This window comes from Vombatus ursinus, unplaced genomic scaffold, assembly GCF_900497805.2.
Source record: "Vombatus ursinus unplaced genomic scaffold, bare-nosed wombat genome assembly UNPS02006874.1, whole genome shotgun sequence".
Classification (NCBI taxonomy): Eukaryota; Metazoa; Chordata; class Mammalia; order Diprotodontia; family Vombatidae; genus Vombatus; species Vombatus ursinus.
The window spans coordinates 4,664,446-4,678,287 of record NW_020946652.1 but is presented as its reverse complement, the minus strand read 5'-3'; the positions used below and the strand labels follow the sequence as shown (position 1 = coordinate 4,678,287).

Genomic DNA, 13,842 nt, shown 5'->3' with positions numbered 1-13,842 from the left:
CACCAACATCTCTGTTCACTTATTTCCATTCAGACAACCTCTGTCCCATTGTTCAGAACCTTACTATCTTCATCCTACAGTACCATCAACTTCTAATTGGTTTCACCATCTCCAGTCTTTTTCCTCTTCTTTCTATTTTCCAGTAAAGTACAAAACAGATATCCTGAAATACGGACTTAAAGCTTCTTCCTCAAGGCCACCAAGATGACTTTTTTGTCCAGCGTCCCCTTATTACTTCTAGGATAAAAGAGAAAAGCCTCAGTTGGGCATTTAAGTTGGGAATTTCCATAACCTGGTTCCCATTTACTTTCTCAGCTTTATTCATTACATTCCCCTTCCAACATTCTCTGTTCCAATCAAACATGCCTGTTTTTTTCTGGACAAATCATTCCATTTCTCACCTCCATGCCTTTGCCTAAGTGGTCTCACATGGCTTCTTTGTGTTCCCTCCTTCATCCAGCTGACAGACTATCAAGTTTCTTTCTCACCACAGTTCAGATCCTATTTCCTTCATGAGACCTTGCTCCAACTGCTAAAAGTAGTTTCACTGTACTGCACTTTAATAATCTGCTCACAAATATGGCAGCTAGGTATCTCAGTGGCTAGAACATTGGTCTTGGAGTCAGGAAGATTTGTGTTAAAATCCAGCCTTTGACAATGACTAGATTTGTGACCCTGGGTGAGTAACTTAAACACTGCTTGCTTTAGCACCTACATTCCTGGCTTATTTTGAGGATAAAATGTGATATTTGTAAAGTGCCTAATGTACAACAGTAACAATATAAATGCTAGTAGTAGTAGTAGTAGTAGTAATAGTAATAATAATAATAATAGTAATAATAATAATAATAATAATAATAATAATAAATATTGCTTCTTTTCCTCCCCCTCTACCTTGTGACTCCACCTGGAACAGTTGCCAGATTTGGAGAGGCTCACTTTTTCCCCACTTCTCTGACAAAAAGGGAAGGAAAACAATTCATTGTCGTCATCTAGACATGATGCATATGACATGTATGTAAGGCGGCCAATTGAAACTAGAATTGACAAAGATAGTGCCTTATAGCTGCTAATGACAATATAAATGAATACAATGATAAAAGAAAAAGAGAACCATTAGTGTACTTGAATTCCTCCATAATTTATTTTTCATATATCTGGGATTTTACCAGGGAGGACAGAGCGGTCTGTTTTTCAAAGTTATCTCACTATGGCAGTAGGGATACACCTGCATTTCTCTGGGATCAATTCTTTTAGGTGAAAGGGGATGATTAGCATCTGAACCCACCTAGAAAAAAAGGCCCCCACTATTATTGTTCATCACAACAAGTAAGAGGGAGAAAAGGTCATCATTCATATTCCCAGTTTTATAGATGGGGACAAGGAGAGGCGCCCATTCCCAGAGGTCACTGGCAGCATCGATTGGGTCTCCGTTCATGGCTTTTGGCTGATGGACTGTGGTATGCTTGTGCTGACAGACTTCTGTGATCCAAAGGAAATAATATCTGAGCAGTAAATCTCATGCCAAGTGGCCATCTTTTTTTTTTGTTGTTGCACCATCAAGCTAAACAAAAGAATAAGTGAAGTCTTAATCCAGAGAAAGAACTCTACCTTTTCCCTCCTAGAATGAATCATTCTGTGTCTTTCATCTTTTGTGAGGCACATTCCCAAGTGCCTGCCCTCCTCCTCCTCAGATGGCTCTGCCTCCCAACAGCCTTCCTCCAGCCCCACACTCCCCCCACACTCCTCCACACTCCTCCACACTCCGGAGGGCATTCTCACTCTCCTGTCACATCAGACTTTCACAGCATCTCCCTCTTTCCTTTGCCGGGCTTAGCAGTTTACTCACAACCCTCACTCACATGGGCAAAGCTCCCTGGGAACGTGCTCTCTCTCTGTCGATTTCCTTAAATGTGTGAGTCTCTGACCATGTGTCCAAGGAAACCTTCACTTAGCCAGTCTTGAGGCATGCACTTTGGGCTTCAATTATCCTGTTCCACTGAATTGTCTTTTCCAGTCCATTCAGCCAGAAATGTCTTTCTGTGCAATTGGCAAGGACAGTTTTCACCTTTAAATACCAACTCCCTTCATTTATGTTAGGAGTCCCAAGGGCTGACTCTGGAAGAAGGAGGCAAAGGGAGGAGTGGATTGAAACCAGAAATAAATAGTCAAGATGTCTATTACTTAGTGCAAAGAGTTATCTTTTAATTCTTAGAGCAATACCACTAAGGGACCAGCATATTAAATCTCATCCACTCATGAAAGAAAAGTCATGGAGAAGAAGTGGTATTCTGGCTCTGTGAATAGGCAAAGTCCAGACAAGTCAGTGGTGGTTTGGCATCTGATCTGAGCTCTCAGAGAGTTCATGAACTGGTCATTGAGGACATGCCCTGAATTATGACTTAAGAATGGGAAACTGAGTTAGCTGTTTTTCTTTTTGTTCCCCTTGTGCTTTATCAGAGACACTAAGGTACAGCATTCATTTGCAAGTTCTAATCTTATTTTATTATTTATCTTATCTTATTTGAAAGTCCTCCACAAACTTTGGACATAGATTTCTAGCCTTCTCTAAGTAAGTCAATCAGAGCAGCTGTTCCTTAGCTGAAATATGCCCATTTTAGACAGATATCAGGAAGCCAGGATTGATGTACAGAAAGGAAGCTTTAGACTATACAGATAACTGGTTGACACTTCCTGAATGGAATTTCCCCAATGTGGGCATGGATCCCACAGCATCACAGGTGAGCATAGCATATGAAAAGATGACTCGATGAATATTTGGACAAGTCAGGTCTGCCTGTTTAACTCATGAATTAATAAGGGAAGAAAAGGAGTCACTGCTTGAATGTCACTTAGTTGCTTTCAAGTATCTGGAATAGAAATGAACATTGGGAATAAGAACATGACTTGGGAAACAGAGTCTCCTGCTTTGCCATAAATTATAGGACAACTGATTTAGAGCAGGGAAAGCCCTTGGGCTCCATCAAGTCCAAACCCCTCATTTTATAGATTTATATAGATTTTGAAGACCAGAGATAGGAAGCGAATAGCACAGTACCGCTAGTGAGTGTCTGAGGCAAGATTCAAACCAAGGATTTGCTGACTCCCCCATTAGTTGTAAGCTCCATGAAGGCAGGGACTGTTTTTTTGCCCCTTTTTGTATCCTCAGTGCTTATACAGTGCCTGGCACATAGTAGGCCCTTAACAAATGTTTATTGATTGTCTCCAAATCCATCATTCTCCATGCTACACCACCTTGTGTTTTTCCCCCATTAACCCTGATCATTTCTACAATAATAAAATGTGGTGATTAAAATAATAATAGCTAGCATTTCCATAGCATTGTAAGCTTTTTTAAAGCACTTTACAGATGTTATTTCATTATTAGCAAAGGTAACACATTCCTAGTAAAGCAGTGGTGAATATTCATCAGGCTAATCCCATGCAGCTAGTGATGTTTTTCAGGAGTCCTCTTTCTGATAGCAAGCTATTTACTTTGACCATGAACAAATGGTCTTGGTGCCCTTTTCTCAATATGTGTACATGTGTTTATTTCTTTATTTATTACTCAGAAGATACTCCATTTAAATTATGTCCTTGTTTGTATTTATTTTTGATCCCCCCCCCCAATTCCTGTGGCATTTCTCCAGGGAAGGTGACTGAATTTTGCAGACACTGAGTAGAAAATAAAAATGAGTGGAAAAATGTAATCCCAATTGGTCTGTGGTTATCTTTATATTTCACTCCCTGCCCACCATCCATCAGCAAAGGCCACCATGTTAGCCTGGCCTTTGGGATCTGTTTAGAGTCTACCTTGTTCAAAGACCTTAGTCTCCACAAGACCCCAATAGGAGTGAAATATTTCAGTAAAGCAGGTCTCTGGATATCCCCCGGTGTGTCAAACACCTTTCCCCCCACTGGTTTAGTTATGCTGCCTCCTGGGTAGGTGGGATGCTTCCCATTCCCAATTCTCTAATTCCAGTGACGCCATCACAAAGAAGCCTTCAAATCCCTCCAATTATTTCTTCCATGAAACATTTCTTATATTAACATATTGGATAAATCAGTTCCACTGAATCATGGGAAAGAGGCAGAAAATTGGGCCATTGCTATGAGAAAATTCATAGGACTGGCATGGAACTCACAGATCTAGTGCTCACTGAAGTGCAAAATATTTTTACTTTGGATGGCCCCTCTTAGAACTTGAATCCAAAGGGTGGGTCATGAAAGAGATGCCAGCAGGATCTTGTTTTCAGCAAAGCAGCAAAACTATAGTGTTATGGAATCCTTGGGTATTTTCTCTTCTATGTTTGCAACTATTAGCCTGTTGGCCAGTTCTAGGAAGACAGCCAGGAAGGTGAGACTTGTGTGTGTTTTCCTTGGGCCTCTGTGCTCCAGAAACATCTAACATCATGAGGAAGTTGGTCTATGATAATTTGCTTTCTCAGGTTCAATGATCTCTCATACTGAATCTTACCCTACTTTCAAAGACTTTTCCATAAATTTCAGAACATAATTAAATCAGGATCAAGGGACTATGGGGTTATGAGAGCCCACATTAATTTCTCCATCTTTTGAACTCAAATTGAGAAAAACTCAGAAGTGTGAGGTGGGAGAAAATTGGTTTAAACCTTGTCTTTTCTGCTGACTCATTTTGTGACCATGAGTATGTCACAACCCCTCTGAGTCTATTTCCTAATCTGTAAAGTAGAGGTATTAATACCTGTTGTACCCTGCTCTATATGCTCCAGGGTTATTGTAAGGAATTTATGAGGTCATGTGTGTAAAGCCTTTTGTAAATGATATGTTCTGCCAGCTCTTATTCTTCACCAGATTGCAGGGTCTTTGAGGACAGAGAACACGTTGTAGACATTTGGGGCATCCTCAATACTGCCAAGTGCAAAGCTCAGGGCATTAGAGATTGTCACAGAATATTGGTGGCCTAGAAATCAAAGAAGTTTCTGATTAGTAAGTTTTTCACGGGAATGAAGGTGTTGAGTGAGTCCTCATGAGTTCAGGAAGCTGTGGATGCACCAGTGTCTTAGTCAGGTTAGACCAGCACCACTGAAACTACAGGTGCAGATCTCTCATTCTAGATGACTTCACCCACGTGAAGGGCTTCCACAACCTCAGGCTTAAGCCCTAGGCCCATCTCCCCGGTTATTCTTCAAATGGCCTACAGAAAGTGTAGAGTGTGGTCAAACCAACCCAGCTCAGCCTAGCCCAGCCCAGCATGCCAACGAGACAAGGAAGCTGAACTCCCTCCTGACCAATTGGTTGTGAGATAGAGTAACTTTGACTTTTACAGGGTTACTTCTTTCTTTCTTTCTTTCTTTCTTTCTTTCTTTCTTTCTTTCTTTCTTTCTTCCTTTCTTCCTTCCTTTCTCTCTGTCTCTTTCTTTTTCTTTCTTCTTTTCCTTTCTTCCTTCTTTCCTTCCTCCTTCCCTCACTCCTTCCCTCCCTTTCTCCTCCTCTTCTTCCTCCTTCTTCTTTTCTTCTTTCTCTGTCTCCTTCACTTATTTCTCCTCTCCCTGTGTCTTTTCCTTCTCCTTCTTCCCCTCCTCTTTTTCTTTCTTCTTCTCTCCTCTTTTCTTTTTTCCTCATCTCCATCCTCCTCCTCCTTTCTTCTCCTGCTCTTCTTTCTTCCTTCTTTCTCCTCATCCTCCCTGTGTAGTTGTCTTCATTTCTTTATAATGTATGGAAATTAGTATAAGACATGTGGTCCAAATGTCTGGATTCAAATCCTGTCTGGGCCACTTGAGTTGTGATTATATTAAACTATATACCTCTCTGCTCACTTTGCTCATCTCTGCGATGGGATAATAATGATATAAGCAGCTGCCTCCCAGAGTAGTTGGGAGGGAGGACTTTGTAAATCAGAAAGTGTCACATTATATGTATTAGTTTTAATATTCCTACTCAGAAGAATCTCTCAGATACTTTCTAAGTAATTTCCCTCTTTATTTATTAATTATTATTGTTATTATTATTATTTATTTATTATTTCATTTTGGGTCAATATTATTATGATCTATTTTGCTCCTCCTGGGAAAAATGCTCTTTGTGACAAGAAAGAAAGCAGGTCTCTGGACTTTGGCATTCAGTTTTCTGTCCATCTAGAACTGTCCATCATTAACATTTCCTGCACCCTTTGTAAGGATGGTTTTAATTTCCAATGTACTTTCCTCTTTTTTTTTTTTGAACAGTCTTGTAGTTAATTTTCCCAGGTATGAAAAGACATTTCTCTCCTTCACATTTCTTCCATCTTTAGCTCTCCAGGACGCCCTAAGCCCTGGTGACTCTGTGCTTCCTCTATGATTGGCTATAAATGCCTCAGCCTCACATTTACATTTTGCTTTTCACGACGTGGCCCAGCATTCTTTTCTGGCTGCACGGCCCATAGCTTTAGACCCTCGTACATGCATGCTGCTCCAGACAAACTGGAAGTATAGATGTTTCTCACACATCACAATCCATTTCTCCTTGCTGTGACTTTGTACTAGCTGGATCACATGCCTGGTATTCAGCCTCACCTCCATTTCTCAGAAGACATTTACTTCTTGAAGTCTCAGCTGAAGAGCTACCTTAGAACAATAATTATGACATCCATGATGGTGATGATGATGATAGCTAGCATTTATTTAATGCCTACTAAATGTCAGGAATTGTGCTAAGCACTTTACATACATTATCTTATTGGACCTCACCTTGTATATGAGATTTTCCCTGATTAGCCACTCCAGCCCCTTTCCCTTCAAATAGCAGTATATATTCCTATGTATTTGCACATTGTCTTCCCTGCATGCACTGTAAGCATTATGAGTACAGGAACTATTCACTTTCCTTTTTTTTTCTTTCTACACTCCACCCCAGGATTAATGTATAGTCATTGGTTAATGAAGGCTTATTGATTATTTGTTGAGTGAGGGATGTTGAATGTTCATCTGCCATTTTCTTTTCTTTTCTTTCTTTCTATTTATCTTTCTCAGCCCTTTTCAACCTAATCCCTGTGGGACTCCGGGTTGTGGCAATCCAGGGAGTGAAAGCCAGCCTCTATGTTGCAATGAATGGAGAAGGGTATCTCTACAGCTCCGTAAGTACCATTCAGTGTTTTTTCCTTGATGGTGAGAAGAAGACATCCCAGTATCTGAAGTTAAAAACAAACAAAAATAGAAACTTTGGATGTTGGAAATGTTAGTCATTGTTTAATTTCATGAAACATCATTGGTACCAATTTGTTTCAGAAGTTCCTTTCTCTGTATACTTGGTTATAAGCCTGTAAAAGTGTTCATAGACTAATCAACAATGACATACCATCGTATTAAAATATAATGTATACTTTTCTATTCATATGATGACTTTGGGGCCTGGGACAAGGATCAATATCTGCTCATTGAGGAAGGTCAAGTACTCCATTGAAACATGTCTCCTGGTCCTTCCCAAAAAAGAAACTGTTTCTTTCTTTCTCTTCTTCTTTCATATTCAGATACTGGGCTCACTGTTTTTTTTTTCTCCCATGTTACTCTTGTCACTGCGACTGGGGCAAGTTAAGCTTTTGAGTCTCTCTCACGGTTTCAACTTCTCTGTATGAGGTTCAAGGAGGAAGTCCATGTTTTATTGTCTATTAGAAAATTTTGACTTAGAATCAAACTAGCTTCTCCCCAAACAGAGACTGTTCCTTGGGCATCTATTGAGCAAATTTAGAAAGTACCTATCATAGCTCTGACTTACACTGATAACAGTACATTCTCTTGAGGGGACTCACTTCTGAAATATGCTGGAAAAATAAAATGTACTAGGTTCAACCTTGGAAATTTGTTATCTTACATGCAGTGAGCTTCTAAAAAAAATCTTCTGAAAAGGGGCTTTGCCTTGTTTCAATTTTTTTTATTTTCACTTAGTGAATATCACTCCTTACCAATTCAACTTTAAATGTAGCCAATCTCAGTAAAGATTTCAAATTTATTAGAGGAAATCATTAGAATTCACTAGACTCCAAATTTATCATTAAATAGGTCTTGTTTGCCTTTGTGGTTATTTTGAATAAATGGATTTCAGTTGCACATTTGTTTGTTGGCCAACCTCACTCATCTAATTAAATTAACCAGAAAACTTTATCATTTTTTTCTACAGCACACATGCAGAATCAGACTCTGTAATTCAGGTGTGCATACACCCATTTTCCAAGGTAGAATCTAAAGATAGATTTATGCTCCTTAGCATTCATTTGAAACTGTAGACTTTCATTCAAAATGTGTCCGATTACAACAGTTGCACACATTCTAATTACATGAGACTAAATCAAACTAAAGGAAGAAAGACAAAACAAAAGACAAAAGCTTGACATGACTCTAGTTGGGGGACAATAACTTTGCCTTTAGTGTATTTAAAAATGAAACCAAATCAACAATGAAACAACACTAAAATATAACAAAACACTTTTGTTATGGTGATCTTGGGGTATGGTCCTTCAGAGGGAAGTCATGACAAATCAATCCATGATCCAGAAAGCAAGGGCTATGTATATTGCAGCCACCACATTCTGATAAAGCCTTTTGACAACCTGTGAATGATTTTTTTGAAATCATCGATCAAGTCTAAAATCAAAGGCCTAACATTGGCATTTTTCCAATGACATCTAAATTTAGTCTATTTCCAAGTTCATCACTCACCTGGGTAAGTAACTTTGTGCTGCTGATTTGTTTAGGAAAAAAAAAAGTTTGTAAATGAAATCATATCTGAAATGCAAGTGGGCAACTAGGTGCTCAGGTTATAACAGGAAGCTATAGAGAAGGCAGCTGTGAATGAACAGGCACCTATCCTAAATGAAAGCCTGACTAGGTGTTTCTACTGACTTCAGGGCACTGTCAAACCTGATGGGCAATAAGCCTGATAAGTCTGGTTGGGCCAATCCATGAGTGAGGCGTGGAGAGCAAAATCTTGCAAAGACATCAAAGGGCTAGGCCAGAAGGAAGAAGGAGCTCCTAAGAAGGGGGGCAGTGGAAGGCAGGGACAATTTGGTCACTTTGAGGTGGTTATGTAAAGTGCCTTAAATGGAGAAGGAAAAGGAGAAGTCAGAGACTGGGCTGTCAGATAATATCAGGCAAAGGCTTTGTGGTTAAGTTTCTGGTAGGCTGTCTGGCTTCAGTGTCCTTAGGACAGATCTGGACAGAGTTAACAAACAAGTAGGAGGTGGATCTGAGCACAAACGTCCAAACTGGTGTTTGGCCTCCAAACTTGAAAGGAAGAAAAAAGGAGGTAGAAAGTGTAGACTAGAATCATAAGATCTGGAGCTAGAGAAGACCTTGTGGAAAACAGTTTAATTGCCTCATTTTACAGTTGAGACCATGGAAACTGAGGCACAAAGAGAGGTCAGGTTCATAATGGGCATAAGTAGCTGAGATTCTCTGACCATAAATCCAGTGATCTTGCTAGCAGTCCAAGAAAAGCAGTGTCAGAATGAAGAACAAGGCAGAGCCTGATAACCCTTCAGGCAGGGAAGAATCCTTTGTAATGTGAATGGTGGATAACCTTATTGTTCATCTACCTGATGAATCTAGGTTTTTATATTTTGGGTCTACTTAAAATGAAAGGCATTGATGTTAAGAAAGGCTTCATACTTCACCGATGTGACATCTCCTGGTTACCAAAAAGATTCTTCCTTTAATTCCCAAAACATGACATCATTGGGGTCACCTTTGGAGAATGAGAGGGGGAAGGAAGGGCTATATTTCAGGATACTCAGATGGCTTCTGAACTGAAAGGCTGGACTTGAACACCTTGTCACAATGGTTCAATGCATGCGTAGAAGTTGGTTTTGAATGATCTTGAAAGTCATAGCATTTGGGAATGCATTGGTTAGATGGGTTTTTGCATGCAGAGTAAAGAGGTGGAAGGAAGGATTATAGTGAGTTAAGGTCTGGTCTTTAAAACTGAATTTCTTGAAATGTGGGTGGGCAAAAACTTATGCTCACAGGATTACAGGCTGATGGCTGGAGTGAAGTCCAAGCAACAACTCATTTGTGTTTGTCACTAGGCTAGTTAACACACATTTATTAAGCTCTTATTATATTCTGTACATTATTCTAAGTGCTGAGGATACAAAGAAAGGTGGAAAAAAAGTAAATAAAAAACACAATCCATGTCTTCAAGGAGCTAGCCTTCTAATGGAGGAGACAGCAAGTAAATAACTTGGTGCATCCATGGTATCTGCAGAGTAGAAGGAAGGAAATCTCAGAGGGAAAGCATTGAAAGGGGAGGCAAGGCCCTAGACACCTGGGAGGGCCTGAGTTAGGAGGTCAGATTTGAATTGAGTCTTGAAAAAAAGTCTAGGAAGGTAAAAGGAGGGAGAGCATTGCAGGCATGGGGATAGCCAGCTCAAGGGAAGAGAGGAGGGTGGTGGATTGTGTGAGGAAATCAGCAAGAAGCCCAGGGTAGCTGGACAGTAGAGTTCATAGAGGGAGTCAAGTATAAGAAGACTGGAAATAGAGGAAAAGGTCATGTTAGGAAGGGCAGCTGTAAATGCCAAAAGGAGTTCATATTTAATCCTGGAGGTGATAGGGAGCCACCAGTATTTACAAATCAGTTTGGCAGCTGAGGGGAGGATAGTCTAATGGGGGAGATGGAGGCAGAAAGACCATTTTACAAATGGCTTTTGTTAATTGCAAGATTGTAATTCTTTCCTGTGTCATAGAATGCAAGGTATCATGGGAGTAAATTGTTCCATGGAATTGAAACCAAGAACACCAGCAGCTGAACAGTGCAGTGATCTGAGCATATGGGTTCAATCTTCTGTAAAGGAAAGCATTGGGAGGAATTTGGTACTCTACCCTCAAGCTTTATAATCAAAGAGGAGAGGATGCTGAAGGAGAGTGACATCAAGGCTCGAGTTAGCACCATGGTGGTGAGTTTAGAAGTGATGAGTTTATCCTGGGAGGAAGTGATGAGCTTATCCCGGAAGGGTATCTTGTTCTTTGGAGTTGAGACCAGGAAGAGTAGTAGATATAGATCTGTTAAGACTAGAAATTAGAATGGAAGGTGAACACTCCAGAACATTACCCAGCGTCTTTCATTGAAATATCCAGGCAGTGAGAAAAAAAAAAAACATTTCTGGATCAATGACCTTGCTGTCCTCCCCAAAAGGCTCTGGCTATATCATAGGCATCAGGTTCTTCTTTGTCCCCTTACCTAACCCCATAAGGAATAATCTACTCTAATTGGGTACTTCCCAACTTTTAGGCATATACTTTTTTTTTCTTCTTTCTTGACAAGGCAACCTTTGCCCATTGAAAGAAAACCTCTCTTTGAAGAGGGTACTGATTTTAATCCAAGAAGATTAACATCAGTAATGGGAGCATTGGAAGTGAAGAAAAGGGGAAGGAAGAGGAAGATGGAGAAAGGATAAAATTGAAGGAGGACATAAAGGGGTGCAGAAGAGAGGAAGGAAGAAAAAAAAGAAGCAGAGATGGAAAGAAGTAAAGAAAAGGAAGAAGGCAGGGAGGAAGGGAAGAGAAAAGAAAGGATGGAAGAAGGAAGGAAAGGAAAGAAAGAAAGAAAGAAGAAAGGAAGAAGGGAGGGAGGGAGGAAAGAAGGGAGAAAAATGAAGGAAGGGAGGAGGGAGAGTAGGAGGAAAAGAATGAAGGATGAAGGAAAGAAGGAAGGAAGGAATGAAGGAAGGAAGGAAGGAAAGAGCAAATATTGATATAATTTTTTTCCTCAACCAAGGGGTTTAGAGTTTCTAGAACTCCATTTTCCTTCTAAATCACTACCAAATAAAAATCCCATTATTTTTGCAGAAGTCAATTCTACTGCTGTTATTGGCATCATTATTTTCATCAGATAGTATCAAAGAGCTTTTATCAAATGTTTTGTAAAAGTAATAAGTTTGTGATGATTGTATTGGGGTTTGGACTTGAGCCATTTTTGAAGCAATCAATCCTGTGAATGGCTGCCCAGAGCTGGACTCCCAGATCATGCTTTCAGTGCTGCTTATGCTTCTGGGCCATCTTTTTAAGAGCCTCAGTCTGAGTACAACAGCTTGAGCCAGATTTCTCAAATGGATTCTTTGTTCTTATTGAGCATACAATGCAGTTTATTTGCTCATGATAGTGTTAGGACTTTATTGAAGTGAACTATAGTTTATATTTCCAACCAAAGACCATCTTGTGGCCTAGTAGAAGTCATTATTTTGCTTCCCCTCCCCAACCCATCAGCCAGATGCTCCTACCACAAACATAACTAGAGTTTGCCTTGTTGATGGTGTTCCTTTAAACATGAATGTATTTACCACTAGGGCGATTTTGAGTTTGACAGAATTTATGTCAGGAGCAGGGAGAGGAAAATAATATTGAGTGATGTGGGTGATAAGAAAATAAGCAAGATTTCCACTGAAGTTTGGAAATCAGTCTCCATCTATCATGAATCAGAGATGAGCACAAGAAAGCCATGTTTATGGCCCAGACTGCAGAGGAGGAGTTGCTATCAGCAGGAGTGGGAAGCCCCCAGAAAGGAATTCTAGAAGGAACTAGCTATAGGCAATGTGGTGACTCAGAGAGAAGGGCAGAGAGGGAAGCACAAGGGAGGTGGCATGTCAGGCCACTGGGAACTGCACTGGAACCCTGGGCAGTCAGCTATTTTGGTAAAGGGTGATTTCCATCCTTCGAGCTTTGGATCACCCGTCCATTCTCACTTGATTCAAAAAAGTAAAATTCTGAGGCAGGATACCCTGTGTACGTAAAAAGGAAACCTTTCTTTGGAGAGGGTATAGATTCCAATCCAAGAAAATCAATACATAATGGTGGGTGGGGGGAAATGGAAGAGAAGGAAGTTGAGGAGAAAAGGGTCTGATGAAAAATTGAGATTTACAAACTGGTCTTCTACTTAATTTTTGTTATTAAAGTGAAATTTTGATTATTTTCTTTCCTTGAATAACAGATCAGCAGTGGCCTGGACCTTTGGCACCCTGACTAGACCACGACAAAGACTGCAAAGTCTAAGGGTTGAGTTTTTGTGTGATCTATGCCAAATAGTTTTGGGGCTTTCCATGATAACAAGTACCAAATTAAATGGCCATGTAATGGCCCTGAGCAAGATCCTATTTTGTTCATAATGCCTTATGTAATTATTTTCTAAGGTTTCTCTTCAGATAGAGTTTCAATCAAACAGCTATTTGGGTTTAAATGCCAACTTTGGGGCATTCATTTTTACCAGAGTAGGTATCTGTAAGAAGCAATTCTTAACTATGAAGGGCAAGGGTATTTGTAATCCAGGAGCATGGAACGAGTTGTATTTCAGTTCTCTCTCTTTCATTTCTATCAAGAGACACATCAAAAGGCATAGGTTGCCAATTTTCCCTGCCAGAGAGGCATGCTTCTCAGAATCTTTTATGAGAGTAATGTTTCCTTATTATCATTGAAATGCAAAAAAGGACCAATATTATTGTGAAGGATTATCCTACCTCCCAACTAGCAATGTGACAGAAAAGAAAGATCTTCTTTTAGCTCTGAGATGGCCTTGGAGTGGGTGGAAGCTTCATCCTGCTCAGAGGTAAATGCTGGTTACTTTCATGATTGGCTCAAAGAACGCACTTTGCAAAACCACAGAAAATACTAAGTATAATTGTCAGATCATGGGATCATAATTGAAACTATAGATGAGAAACCTAAGGCCTGGAGAAGCTTGGAAAGCTGTGATCTCATTGGTGTGGGATCGCCACACCCAAAAGCCTTTCTCTTACAATGTCATTCTCATCCATATTCTTCTCCAGTCTGCATGGAGGCCTCTTGACTCCTTATGACAAATGTAGCTCATTTTTCTTCCCCATCTGCCCATCCTTGATGGTGC

The 13,842-nt window shown here is 40.1% G+C and overlaps 1 protein-coding gene across 1 annotated transcript in view; it reads left to right on the top strand.

Moving 5' to 3' along the window:
* The window catches only part of FGF12 (fibroblast growth factor 12), a 232,616-nt gene that overhangs the window by 65,162 nt on the left and 153,612 nt on the right, over positions 1 to 13,842 (top strand). Inside the window, exon 3 of the mRNA XM_027848835.1 lies at positions 6,990 to 7,093. Coding sequence (XP_027704636.1) covers positions 6,990 to 7,093 — 104 coding nt within the window. The remainder of the gene's footprint in view (positions 1 to 6,989; positions 7,094 to 13,842) is intronic.